At 40.8% G+C, this 13640-nt stretch overlaps 2 protein-coding genes across 2 annotated transcripts in view; one reads left to right on the forward strand and one right to left on the reverse strand.

Moving 5' to 3' along the window:
• Positions 1–7140, reverse strand: part of LOC113928535 (translation initiation factor IF-2-like) — a 43152-nt gene extending 36012 nt beyond the window's left edge. The window contains exons 1-2 of the mRNA XM_027604410.2: positions 6927–7140; positions 6076–6812 (exon numbers count right to left, since the gene is read on the reverse strand). Coding sequence (XP_027460211.1) covers positions 6118–6812; positions 6927–7140 — 909 coding nt within the window. The 3' untranslated portion in view covers positions 6076–6117. The remainder of the gene's footprint in view (positions 1–6075; positions 6813–6926) is intronic.
• RASA1 (RAS p21 protein activator 1) overlaps positions 7139–13640 on the forward strand; it is a 103896-nt gene continuing 97394 nt past the window's right edge. The window contains exon 1 of the mRNA XM_027606317.2: positions 7139–7653. Coding sequence (XP_027462118.1) covers positions 7139–7653 — 515 coding nt within the window. The remainder of the gene's footprint in view (positions 7654–13640) is intronic.

Consider the following 13640-nt stretch of genomic DNA (forward strand, 5'->3'; position numbering starts at 1 on the left):
TGCTGCTGCCTGCTGCTTCACCTGCCTGTGCTATCAAATAAATAAAATCTTAAAAAAAAAAAAGGAAAACATACTATCACATTATTTCTTCAAAAATGCTATTTTAATATTCACAGTTTTTTTAAATTTTTTCCATTGGTCATCAATAAGCTATTTTATGTCCAATGCATAATCACCTTTGCTTCTATTCTATAATCTAGATCAAAACACATGTTAAAAAAAAGACAGGAAATATGTTTGATATCAAGCAATAAATGGAGAATCTTAGAAAACCACTCCCTCTGGTTAGCATTGCTCCAGGGATAATACACATTACTGGGAAATGAGTTCTTGTTCCAGCTATACCATGATTAACACTGAAGAAGCCTCTTAGCCAGTTGTGCTAAATAAAGTTAGTAGGTCATAGAGTAGGATAAATTAAGTATAAAATGGCTTAAGTGTAACAAATAACATTCCAGAATACCTTTATTTAACAGAAATAAAGTTCTTCATTACAGAGGTTTTCAAACCCTGGGAGAGTAGGTACTGTCCTTACCAACTCCATACCCCTTTGACCCTCACCTTTTCTGTGCATGTAATGGCCTTTCACTGCAAACACCAGTTAACTCTCTACTTGAGGGCTTTCTCTAGCCCTGGGAGACACTTAGCTTGGATAGAGCGCAGGGTACAGGGGTTGGAAAGGAGACACTGTTAGGAGTAGCCCTCAATCAATGACAAATGGGAGCTGATGAGTGAAAACCAGTTTCTTTGTCCCTCAGGTGTGACAACTCTCAGGTGCATTCTGTATTGTCTCCCAAGGCTCCCTAGTGGGATTGAGCCCCAGTTGCTCACAGCAGTCACCTCATTAACACATCTTGTATTAGCTCCCTTTGCTTCCCTACTCTCTTTCTGAAATTTCCTGGGATCACCTCCCAAATAAATGACTTACCACTCAAGTCTTATTCAGAGTCTGCTTCTGGAGAAGCCCAGACTAAGATACCTTGTCAGCAAACCAATGCCAATTTTTAATAAATCTGTGTGAAAATGAAAAAGGACACAATATTTGATGCACTTTTCATGAAGCTGAATTTATGTAATCAAGACTTTTTATTGAAATTAATTCCTTCCCCCTTTTTTTCTCTCTCCCTCCCCCTCCTTTCTTTCTGCCTTGAAATGTCCTTTCCTTTTATGAAATAGAGTGGTAGGAAATAGTAGTTAATAACAACAAAACCAAAAGTCAGCAACTTCATAACAATTTATACTCTCTCAATTTTTGTTGAAGCTTTAGTAGTCTATAAAATTCAGAAATCTGGAAATCACTGCTATTTTATGTGTTATATTTCATTGTTGCCTTAACAACTAGATAAAGAATGAAGAGAAAGTTAAAAAATAAAAAAGTGTTGTGTTAACAGGTGAAGTTGCAAATCTCTTCAAAGGAACACGAATTGAGAAATAATTATAGTTAGAAATATCTAAGAAAGGTCGTTTTAGTTTTGTAATGTTACATTACTCACAACTTCTATGTACTTAAAATTCTCACCTTATTTTATCTATAATTAACTGAAGGCCACATTTAACCCTTTCATTTTATAGTTATTTTAAAGACTGTTAAAGAAGACTGTGTATTTGATGTGCTAACTGAATTTAGAGATGGAGGGGTTACCAGGAGATTTTCACATAGACCTAAGGATGCAACCTGAATTAGAGATTTTGCAGAACTTCTAAAGTGAAGAGGCCAAAGATTATTTGGGTTCCGTGACTGTGCTTCAGGTGGTAAAATGTGGCTGACACAGGCAAAGTATGGGAGTCTAACGATGAAGAACACATGGACCAGAGTCTTGCTCATCCTGACTCTCCCATTTCCCTTGCCCCGAAACCATTCCACTTCCTTTTTTCTTTTACTTCTCCCACAGAGCACTATCATGTGAAGGAACCAAGGTATAGTCAGGAAATACAGAAATGTTTTTGATCAGAGGAAAAAAAGGATTAGAAATAATGAAGGTGGAGAATTTCTGATAAAGAATAATGAAAAATCAACAAAATAAAGATAGAAGAATAAGAATAAACTAATAAAAAATAAATACATTTGTCAACTCTTCTTTCAAGAGAAAAAATATTTAGAACCAACTGCTCTAAGCTCCTCTAGCCATCAGAAGAGGGCTTCTGATAATTTTCTTTCAAGTTTATTTTACAGCCTCAGAGATAATGCTATTACTTAATTTCTTCACAGTGTTTATAATTTTCATAAATCTTATTTAGTTATTATACCATATACTGTAATCTCTGCAGAGCTATTTACTTTTTCATTAAAATAATTTCCTTTAACCTGTATCTCCTCAACGTTATTTTCTTAAAACATCTCCCTAATAAGGGAATGTGTGCTCTTGAGGACTTTTAAGATGAGGTTAGCAAATGCAGTAGGAATATTAGGGGTTAGGAGTAAAAGCTTCTTTTCAAGATTTTTTGGGTCACTGAAACCTTTTGATATTATTTAGATGAATTTGGAAGCCTATTTGTACAGCTGAGTATGTACTAGGGCATGAGACACAATTTGGGATTCTTCAAACAGAGTTGTAAGCTCTTTATCACTTCTTGCTTAGTTTTCCCCTCAGAAACAACTCATATATTTGTTCTAAGCCCCTTGAGCTTCTCTAAAATTGTATTACTGCCTAAGAATTACCTTTTCACATACTGAAGTATCAAAACTGAAAAAATATGTTGGAATGTATTACATTCATACTTAAGTTGCCAGTAAAATCAGAATGAGCCAAATTAATTTTTTTAAATTAAAAATGTTTAGATTCTTTTCACCCATAAGTCTTTGCCCGGCACTTTTGATGACTTGTTTTTCATTAAATACTGTATTTGATTCAGTATCTGGATAAATTTTCTTTTCTTTTAAATATTTTATTTATTTATTTGACAGAGAGAGACACAGCGAGAGCAGGAACACAAGCAGGGTAAGTGGAAGAGAGAGAAGCAGGCCTCCCGCCGAGCAGGGAGCCCAATGCGGGGCTCGATCCCAGGACCCTGGGATCATGACCTGAGCTGAAGGCAGACGCTTAACGATTGAGCCACCCAGGTGTCCCCAGATAAATTTTCCAAAGTCATAGATATCAAAGATTGTTTTACTCACTGTAAAGGCTATTTTGAATTTTCCTTTTTTTTTTGTATATTGTTCTGTTTTTCAGTACCTCCTTGTTTAATATTATCTGTGAATTTAATTAACAGACTGTTTACTTCCCTTTGTTAACTGATGTTACATAACACCACATCTAACACCAATTCCTGCAGAATCTCTGTAATGCCTCTCTCCACATAGATATTTCATAGTTGGTTGTTTTTTTTTAACTGTTTTTCAGTTGAAAGTTCAAGGAGTCAGGAAATATAGGGCTTGGAAGAAGAGAAAAAGAAACACAGAAGTAGAAATTGAGAGAGAAAGTAGCAGGAGAAAAGAGAACATGAGACTAGAAATGAGAGGACAGAAGGTCAAGGTGAGTAGAAAAAGAAAAAAAGGCAACAGACAAAAAATGAGGTATAAACATATAACCCTTTAAAAAAATGAAATGTCACTGAAGAGAGAAGACTGACTTGAGATTCAGGAAGCACACAAGGAATAGTAAAGATTAAAGCCTAGATCTGTCCAAGCAGCATATAAGATATTTGGAAGTACCTTATAAAAAATAAGTGGTAATCTCTTTGGATAAAAAAGACAGTACAGCTTTAAGATTATTCAATCAATATGGTAAGATATTGGTATTAGGGGGGGCGCCTGGGTGGCTCAGTTATTGGGCGTCTGCCTCTGGCTCAGGTCATGATCCCAGGGTCCTGGGATCGAGCCCCGCATCGGGCTCCCTGCTCTGCGGGGAGCCTGCTTCTCCCTCTCCCGCTCCCCCTGCTTGTGTTCCCTCTCTTGCTATATCTCTGTCAAATAAACAAATAAAATCTTAAAAAAAAAAAAAGATATTGGTATTAGGTTGATATATGGACAGACATAGTAGGTTTTTTTTCATACTAGTTGAGCAATGGATGTCCAAAGACATGAGCTGATCTAATCCAGAATTTGCTAAAAGAATGGAGCCCTGTTCCAAGCCATTGGCACGGATGCCCAGCACTGGGCTAGGCAGTAGGATAGACCACATGTTGTATTTGCAGTGTAGGTTTGTAGATACATACACCTAAAAGGAACTAGAAAACAATATAACTCGGTATGTAATTGGTATTGGACTGCATTAAATATTGGCCTTTATCTGCTAAAGAATTTTCAAGAGGGGAAAGAAGGCAATGCTGCAAATTAGGAAGCATACAGATGATGTGTGAGCACTCAGATCAGTGATAAGAGTTGGTGATAACTTGCCAGGCCAGTGTCCTACATTCAAAGGCTGATGCTGGCAGTTGGGGTGGGAGTGCTGGGAGGACTGGGATGCTAATGCACTGTGGTTTTCAACCACAGGCTACAAGAAAAATTTTGGGAGTGGGTGGAATAGGTACTTTGAAGTTCTCTTCTTGAGTTTAAAAGAAAAACTGTTCCAGGGAGGCAACTGTAAGAAGTAGGACTGCATTATTCTCTTAATATTATTAAATATTATGAAATTACTTCATTATGTATTTTCTCATTTCCCAGCCTCTTTTCTAGAATAGTACAGGGCTTAGCAACACAATACTTCTATCCACCTACCTAATGAATGGCACTGAGCTGGTTTTCTCATCTATTCTTCTTTCTTTCAGAACCATTTTAGATACTGCATACGTCCTTCTTGATTAGCATACCATAGTATAGTGGTTCTTAAATGTGTAAACTTGGAGGGACTATTAAAACAGATTCCAGTGGGCGCCTGGGTGGCTCAGTTGGTTGGGCGACTGCCTTTGGCTCAGGTCATGATCCTGGAGTCCTCGGATCGAGTCCCGCATCGGGCTCCCTGCTCGGCAGGGAGTCTGCTTCTCCCTCTGACCTTCCTCCCTCTCATGCGCTCTCTCTATCATTCTCTCTCTCAAAAAATAAATAAAAATCTTTAAAAAAAAAAACAGATTCCAGTGATTTCTGATTCAGAGGGTCTGGGATGGGGCCAAGAATTTGCACTTCTAACAGTTCCTAGGATAACACTGGTCTAAGACCACTGTTGTGACTAATCCATCTTTGCTCTCTCAAGTGGTACACTGAGTAAGAGGTAAGCACAATGAAGGAGTCCTCAGGATTCATCAAGTTTGTCACAGATTTGGCAAATAGGTTTGTGCAAACTTCTAAAGAAAAGGAAAATATTTTGTGTGCACCTCGCCACCTCTTTTAGTGGTTTTTCCTTTTTTCCTATTCTCTATTAATAGAGTTCCTACTCATCCCCTATGTGCTCCTCTGTTGGTCTGATCATCCTTAGCAGAAAAAACATTGATCTCAAAGACCAATACTTAAAGGTAGTCAACGTGGATTCCACTGGGGAGAATTTAAAAGAACAATGCATGAATGCAAAGGGCAAATTGCCCATACTGTAATTTCAAACAATGGGAATGATTCCTCCACCTACATGAATGCACACAATAGTTATATTCTAGCATAAAAGACAAAACAAAACCCATCTCTCTGGCTATATTTTGCGTGAGATTTCAGTTTATTGATAATTTTTTGAAATTATGCACAATTGTATCTGGCACTTTGGAACCTTGACATTTGCCTTGTTCAAGGTTCTCTATGCTTCACATATGCACCGTGGAACATGACCCGCCTTCTGCACACAAATGAGTGGCGTTTGTGGCACCCCTCCTCTACGCACCTCATTAGTACCCAACAGACTTGCGATGACACTGTAAGTGTGTGTGTGTGGGGAGAGACAGGACAGAGGGGAGTGATGGTGATGTGAGTGAAGAAAACAAAATGTCTACAAAATGTCTATACTCTTAGAAATCCGACTTCACAACCACTATTTCTACCAAAATTCTTAGCCCTCCCCGTAGGGCTCCCCTATTTTGTTTACTTCTCCTGAGTTTCAGAACGTAGTTTAATTTTTTTTTTTTAGTACGGAATAGTCATATCGTGATTGCTAGTAGGCAACGAAAATAAAAAAATTAATAGTACTGCCTCGAACTTCGAAGCAATCTCCCTACCCCTGGGCCTTGGTCGCTGACTAAAGGTGTTTTTTCTAGCAGTCAGGAAGCAGGGAACTGGCTTCGCGGCATCTTCCTTTTCCTTTTCCTCGGTTCCTTCCTCTCCGCCCCTCGGATCCCTCTTGTCTCTCCTGTTTTCAGTGCCGAGCGGCCGTGTGCTCGGGTACCCACTCCTCCCCTCAGCCCGTCAAACAAAACCCAGGGGGGAAGGCGCGCGCCACCGCCCGCGCCACCGACCAGAGAAACGGCGACGCCACCACACGATCTAACCGGACCGAAACAGTGAGCGCGGCCGCGCACAGCGCGCCCCCGCCGCTTCCTTCCCTCCCGACTCTTCCTTTTCCTCCCTCCAGGCCCAGCGCCCTCACCCCCGGGGCTAAGAACGCGCCTGCGCAGAAGTTCCCCTCGCCCTCCTCCCCCGCCCTTCCTTTCCTCGGCTCCTCCTCTGCTGCCCCGCCTTCCTTTCTCTCTAGTCGGTTTCACTGAGCGCTCCAGGTTGGGAGACGTTCGGTCGATTTCCCCGCTACCCCGCCCCCCTTCCTCTTTTCTCCCACCCCTCCCAGCTCCAGCCCGGTGGAGGATGAAGCGGCTGCAGTGGCCCCAGCCCCAGCAGCGGCACCGGCGGTGGCTGCGGTGGGGGTGGCCGGAACTAGGGTGGTGAAGAAGCGGTGGCGGCGGCGGCGGCGGTGGCTGAAGGAGCGGCAGCCGCCCCAGCCGCTTCCTCTGTGCTTCCCTTCCTCTTTAGTGCAGCCAGGAAGTTTTTTACTTCTGTGCATGTGTATGTGTGCGTGAGTGTGGGTGTGTAAGGTGAAGGTTTGGGGCGGCGTTTGTGCAGGCGTTGGGTTTTTTGCCCACTTCGCTTCCCGTAACCCGGGCAGCTCCGGAGCCTGGGCTGTGGCCCGAGGAGGGGGCGCGGCGGCGGGCTCTCTCCTTTTGTTGTTGTTTCCTCTGCCTGGGGAGCTGAAGGGGGAACGCGCCTGGGTGGGGCGGCTCGGAGCCCGGGCCTGGTGGCCCCCGGGGCTCCCGGGCGAGTAGGGTAGGGTAGAGTAGAGCGGGCTTCAACATGATGGCGGCCGAGGCCGGCAGTGAGGAGGGCGGCCCGGTGACCGCCGGGGCAGCAGGAGGCGGCGCAGCGGCGGGCTCGAGTGCCTATCCGGCAGTGTGTAGGGTGAAGATACCCCCGGCCCTGCCAGTGGCAGCCGTCCCCTATTCTGGGCTGACGGAGGCTGGAATGGCCGGGACTCTGGCTGGCGGAGCCGCTTTGGGGTCAGGGTTCCTAGGAGCCGCGGCTGTCGCAGGAGCACTGGGGGGAGCCGGACTGTCAGGGGGAGGTGCTGCTGCTGGCGTGGCTGGTGCTGCCGCTGGACCTGGAGGAGAGATGGCTCTCGCCAAGGGGACCACTCCATTGCCTGCTGAGACCTTCGGGGCAGGCGGCGGATTCCCTCCTCTGCCGCCGCCTCCTCAGCTGCCCTCTTTGGGCGCGGGCCTGGGAACAGTGGACGAAGGTGACTCTCTGGATGGACCAGAATACGAGGAAGAAGAGGTGGCCATCCCGCTGACTGCTCCTCCAACTAACCAGTAAGTCAAGACAGCTGTTCAGGGATTGGGGCAGCTGGCTCCTGGAAACAAGTGGGAAAACTTAACCTCGTTTTTTCAGCTGTGATTTGTTCTGAAAAGTTTTGAAGCTTCAGGTTCCTTGCATAGGGTTTTAATTTGATCACTCATCTTTCCTACGGGCATACTCCCTGGCGTCTTTGTATATTTATTGTATATTACTCTGGGAAGATGTAAAGTTTTTGAGATTGGGAAGCATGGGTAAAATGTGTATCCATTGAGAACCGGATATAGTTCTGCCTCTTCCAAATTGAGGTTGCGTCCTGGGATTCAGCTGAGCTTGCAGCTACCAAGGCAGTCAAAGTCTCTTTTAACCTGTGTGTGCACTCCCTGTTGAAGCCAGATTATTAGTAAGAAGCTTTGAATATACAAGTATTTGAATGAGTATTGTATTGATACCATTTGAAACATGGACTGGTCAGAATGCTTTGTTTTTGTGGCACTGCAAATCCCAACCCGTGCCTTTGAAAGCATAGCGATGCAGAAAAGTCTTCGGATCACATATGAAGATGTGGGTCAGCGAGAAAGGAAAGGAGTTCTGTGAAATTACAGGTGTGATTAAGGGCCCGTCCTCTAATAGTATCTGCAACTTATGCCACAGAATTCCCGTTTATTAATATTAGTGTAATCTTTTATAGTTGAGACTTTGTAAGTACAGTTCTGAAGTAAAATAAAATTGACAGTTCAACACTTCGTTGGTGGCCAGTACAGTGTTTTATTTGACAGTTAGTTTTGACAGTATATTGCAAAATATATAAGGCAAATGGTTTTTTCATACAGTGAGTTCCTTCCCCTTACTTGTTACCTTCATAAGTGAACATAGGTATATATTTATAAAGGTGGACCTTGATGAGAGGCAAATGTTGATGGGAAGTGGTAATAGATGGCAAAACTGTTTTTATAGATCCCTCACATTAGTATTATTTGACCTTTAGGATTTTGACAACCTTGGTGTGTATCAGAGGAAAAAAATATTTGGTTCATATGTTGACAGTCACTCGGAACAATTGAAAGTTTTTGTTTGTCTTGGATAAGCGTTGGAGGATTTAGAGAGGACTTAACAAAATGAATTAAAAAAAGATTCTGTAATTATTTTTGACTTCAGGCTACATATTTTGGTACTTAAGGTGGAAAAGTAAAATTAGCCTTATTTATGTCAGCCATGGTATAACAGTGTTGCATTCCTTTATATTGTTCATTAGGAGTTTAGTTTTTTTGTCTAATTTTATTCCAACTTACCGTATTATGTCTTAGTGTTATAGACTTCTGAAGGTGTTCTGAGAGTGTTAAAAATTTGAATTTTACAGCACTGTTTACATACCTTCAAGCCTTTCTGAAAGAATCAGTCAGTTAAATATTTAAGTGCTCATTACATGCTCAGCACTGTGGTTATAATAAAGTGCAACTTTTCATACTGAAAGCAGATAGTCTTATGCCTGTGTTCATAACTGAATTGTTTTAGGCATATTTGACATATTGTAGTTCTAAATTTTTTTTTAAAAGTTTATTTTGTAGAACAGTTTTAGGTTCACAGCAAAACGGCAGAAAATATAGTGTTCCCATTAAATTTTTATTTTTTATTTATTTTTTATTTTTTTTAAGATTTTGTTTATTTGCTAGAGAGAGAGAGAGAGAGAGAGAGACAGAGACAGTACAAGCAGGGGGAGTGTCAGGCAAAGGGAGAAGCAGGCTCCCCGCCAAGCAAGGAGCCCGATGTGGGACTCGATCCCAGGACCCTGGGATCATGACCTGAGCCGAAGGCAGACGCTTAACCGACTGAGCCACCCAGGCGTCCCTCCCATTAAATTTTTAATAATAAACGTGAATGAGTACTTAGGAGAAATTGTGTTTGTGGGAAGTCCATTGTGTGAGATTTCCATCATTATTAATATGTATTTGGGAATAAAAATAATATTTGTATGACTGTGTATCTGAGAATGGTTCATGTTCTGAAAAGTATCCTCCATTTCTAGTATGTTTTTTAAAATTTGTCACTGAGAAGTACAAATTTCCCTCTTTATCTTAGATATCAACCCAGAGTCACTGGAGGCAATACAGTATAGTGTTTAAGCATGCAAATTCTGAAGTTAGACAAGATTTGGGTTGGAATCCTGATTCTGCCACTTATAGCTGTGTGATCTTGGAAAGGTCAGTTTCCCCATTTGTAAAATGGGGATAATAATGGTACCTCTGTCATATGGTCGTTTTTAAGGTTTAATGAGAACCCGGAAGTATTTAGCACAGCACCTGGCACATAGTAAGTGTTCAGTAAATAGTATCCCAAAGTAACAGTAATATAATTTTATTGTCAATAAATTGCCTATGAATTCTATTGGGACGGGGACTCCCTCACTAATAGTTATTTTAAAGAATGGTTTGAACTCCAAAGGCCTCTCTACCATGATTAATTATATTAAAAATTATGACTTCATAAAGGTTTCCAGCAGGTTAACTAGGTTTAGAGATGAAGTTCAGATCTTTTCTATAAATTCCTATTTTTAAAGGGCTTTAATGACTTGGTTAAATAATGTCAAATCTTTTGTAAAAGTATAGAAGAAATGTTTTTGGACTAACTGAATATTTATTTACTAGTGAGTGGTCACCTTAGTTATCGGATAGCATGATATTTAAGGAGGTTCAGGTCACAGGTTTGAGTCCACAGTGGTTTGTTAGAGTAGGGTTCCCTCATCATGGAGTTCAACCTTGTATCCAGCTAGTTTGGTGCTCTTGGTCACAAGAGAGTCAAATGACAATATATAGATAGACAAGTGCAAATACATTAATGCCATTAGTATTTTGTACCTTGTTTTTCTATGTGCATGGGGAGTCATTGTCTCATGTTTATTACTGAGCATTTTCATTAGTTTGGTTAAGGCCAGAAATGTTTGTATAATTTTAACTATTATATATTTGAATATTTTCCTTTTTGCAAGTTTTGAGGAAAAAAATTTAAAAAGCAAAAAATTCGTCCTGTGTATTTTTATGCTGTAGAAGGTTCTGTATCTAAAACTGCTAACAGATTTGTTTTTCAAGAGAGAAAAAAGTTAAAGGAGTTTGTCACTGGTACATCTTCTAATTTTATGGACTTGGCTTTTAGTGGTCCTGCTTTCTTTGCTTTAGAGGTGAGGCCAGTAGTAAAGGAGTGTGTTCCCTTAGTCCACCTTCAATTATATGTAGAGATTTTAAACTATGAGCCTGCAGTAGCAGGATGCCCTTGGACTGAATCCACTCCACAGATATATATATTGCTTTCTCTTGGTGTATATGGAATATTTAGTAATTAGTCACCACCATTTAAAAATAGGAAGACTTCACATTTAAGAAGTCTCCCTTTCTAGCATCATTTGCAAAAATCACAGGGTTTGGCTCTACCTGGTTGCTGTTCCTGTTTGATTGTAACTTGCTAGAGCTGAGTTGTGGTTGCCCCTTCTAGGTGAGTTCTGAGCTCTAGTTTGCTGTACCCTCCACTAGGCTTGCTTTGCCTTTGGTATTATTTGCCTGGCAGGTGGCATAGATCTTAGCCTGGACCTAATATGCAGGCTTCTCAAGCCTGAAACTTGGAGGAAAAGGAAATAAGGAATGTAAATGATGCCTTTCTTTTCCTTAAAAAAATGTGAATATCTCTACAAAAATAAAATCATTCTTAATTAAGCCAAATAATTATTAGAGGTGAATGTTAGGACATGTAGCATTCATTAACTTTGTCACTAATTGCATTATAACTATGGGTGAGTCATTATTTCTTAATAAACTTGGGGGGGTGAGAATTGCAAAGATTAGTTAAGTACAGAGTGGTTGCTGACAAGGACCCATATATATATATATATATATATATATATATTTATTTGTATGAATAGTAGAGCAGTGTAGTAGGTGCTTAACTTAAGGGCTACAAAAATGAGTAAGATGCCCATTTTCTCAGGTCTCTCTTCCGGGGCAGTTATAGATCCAATAGGAAGTTAAGTAAACCAACTACTATGATTCAGGCTAGATTAAGATAAATATCATGAGTGAAGTATGAACAAAATGTCATGCGCTTTAAAAGAACAAGAGTTTTATAGAATTAGGATCAGTAAGTCTTTGAGGAAAAGTAGCATGTATGTTATCCCTGTTGCTTAATTTATTTTCTAAACAAGACCTTATTGGTCCCCACACCCTTTGCCTAATGATTCTAGCATGTAAAAAAGCATTACAAGTTAAAGGACTATAAACTTTTGACCCTGAATGAAGAGTCTGTGCAACTGAACTCTTACTTACCAGTGGTCTGGAAGGAGGTGCCTGTAGTTTCTGAGAATATAGAGCACAGCCAAAGGCTAGAATTGGTTTGGATCATTGATTAGGCACTCTGGGGAAACCAGGCAAACATTATTGGAAGAGATAAAAAGAAAAAGGACAGGGGTACCTGGGTAGCCCAGTGGTTTCAGTGCACTCTTGGTCTTGGCTCAGGTCTTGATCTCTTGGTTTGAGTTGGAGCCCTGTCTTGGGCTCCACGCTGTGTGTGGAGCCGGGGAGGGGGAGAAGAAGAAGGACAGCTATAAATTAGGAAGAAGAAAGGGAAAGCAAAAAGTAGGCCTTTCTGGTTGCTTTATTCCTGTCTCTTCACTGGCCATTAGGAAAATGAGAGAATGCCTCTAAGAGCAGCTCTAATACCCAAAACAATACATTGGTGGGGGGGAGACTTATAATAATTATTAACAATAACCGTTATTACTGCTGACATCTCTTAGTTGCTTACTACCTAACAAGAACTGTTCTGATTGTCTTGCATGTGTTTAGTTATAACTAAAACAATGTTTATTTGCTTTTAATTCTAAAAGGTGAGCAAGGCTTGATGGGGACTGCTCCGTGTGTCATCTGTTGGCTGTATGTAACATCTAAGGTGGCTTCTTAATTCATAAATCTGATGCCTCAGCTGAGATGGCTGGAACAGCTAGTGGATAGCTGGGAATACGATTGCCTCTTTCCCTTTACCCGCCTCCGTGTAGCCTCCCCCCTTAATTAGCTTGAGTTTCTCCACAGCATGGAAGCTGGGTTTCATGAGGGAGCATTTTAAGAGGACAGGCCTCACTGTGCCAGCGCTTATCAAGCGTCTGCGTTCGTTGTGTTTGCTGATGTACCAATGGCCAGTGCTAATAACGTGACCCAGTTCAGATTCAGTATGGGTGGGGACTGTACAAGGGCATCGATACTGGGAGGTGAGATATGTTGAGGGCACCTAAGTAACAACCTACCTCATGTGTTATTCATTTACATGTAATACCAGGAGTGGTGAGGGATGAGATGGGAGAAAGGGCAAGTACTTACAAGTTCTTCCCTTAGGCTTAACTTGGTAAATTGTTTTTCATTAAATGATTCAGATATCCTCACAATAGATTTTGCTTCTGACCAATTTCTTAATTTTAAACCATGTTTATGGAGTATGGATGCTGGTTATGGCTTTTGTTTGAATGTGCAGTGTATGTGTGGTAAGTGTGTCATCTTGAAATCACCCGCAATACATTTCATTCGTGGGCTAAGTTAAAAACAGTTGTCAGATACAATTTATTGATAACTTCTCCATATGTCTAATCATATCTCACCAGGATTTGGGGTATGATTTTAGGCATTTCAGTGATTAAGTGATTTTTGTGAGTAAAACAGCGAACATTTGGGGGAACAAAAATATAAAAGGAATACACAATCTACTTGGAAGATGAAGCATTAATGATAGAGAAGATGGTAAAATTAACCATACAGACGTGTTGTACAGATACATTTTTCACATTGGAGGATAGTTGTGGAAGAGTTTAAAGAATGAAAGTATTTGAAAGAATAAATTGAAATTTCATACCGTAATCCTTTTTACTGGAGTTTTATAGAAAATTTGATTAGCTTTTGTTGTATTGGTGTTTGATATTATAGTCATGAGTGGTATGTATAGATACATAGTATTTTAGTGATAGAGGAAACTC

This window comes from Zalophus californianus, chromosome 5 (assembly GCF_009762305.2).
Source record: "Zalophus californianus isolate mZalCal1 chromosome 5, mZalCal1.pri.v2, whole genome shotgun sequence".
Classification (NCBI taxonomy): domain Eukaryota; kingdom Metazoa; phylum Chordata; class Mammalia; order Carnivora; family Otariidae; genus Zalophus; species Zalophus californianus.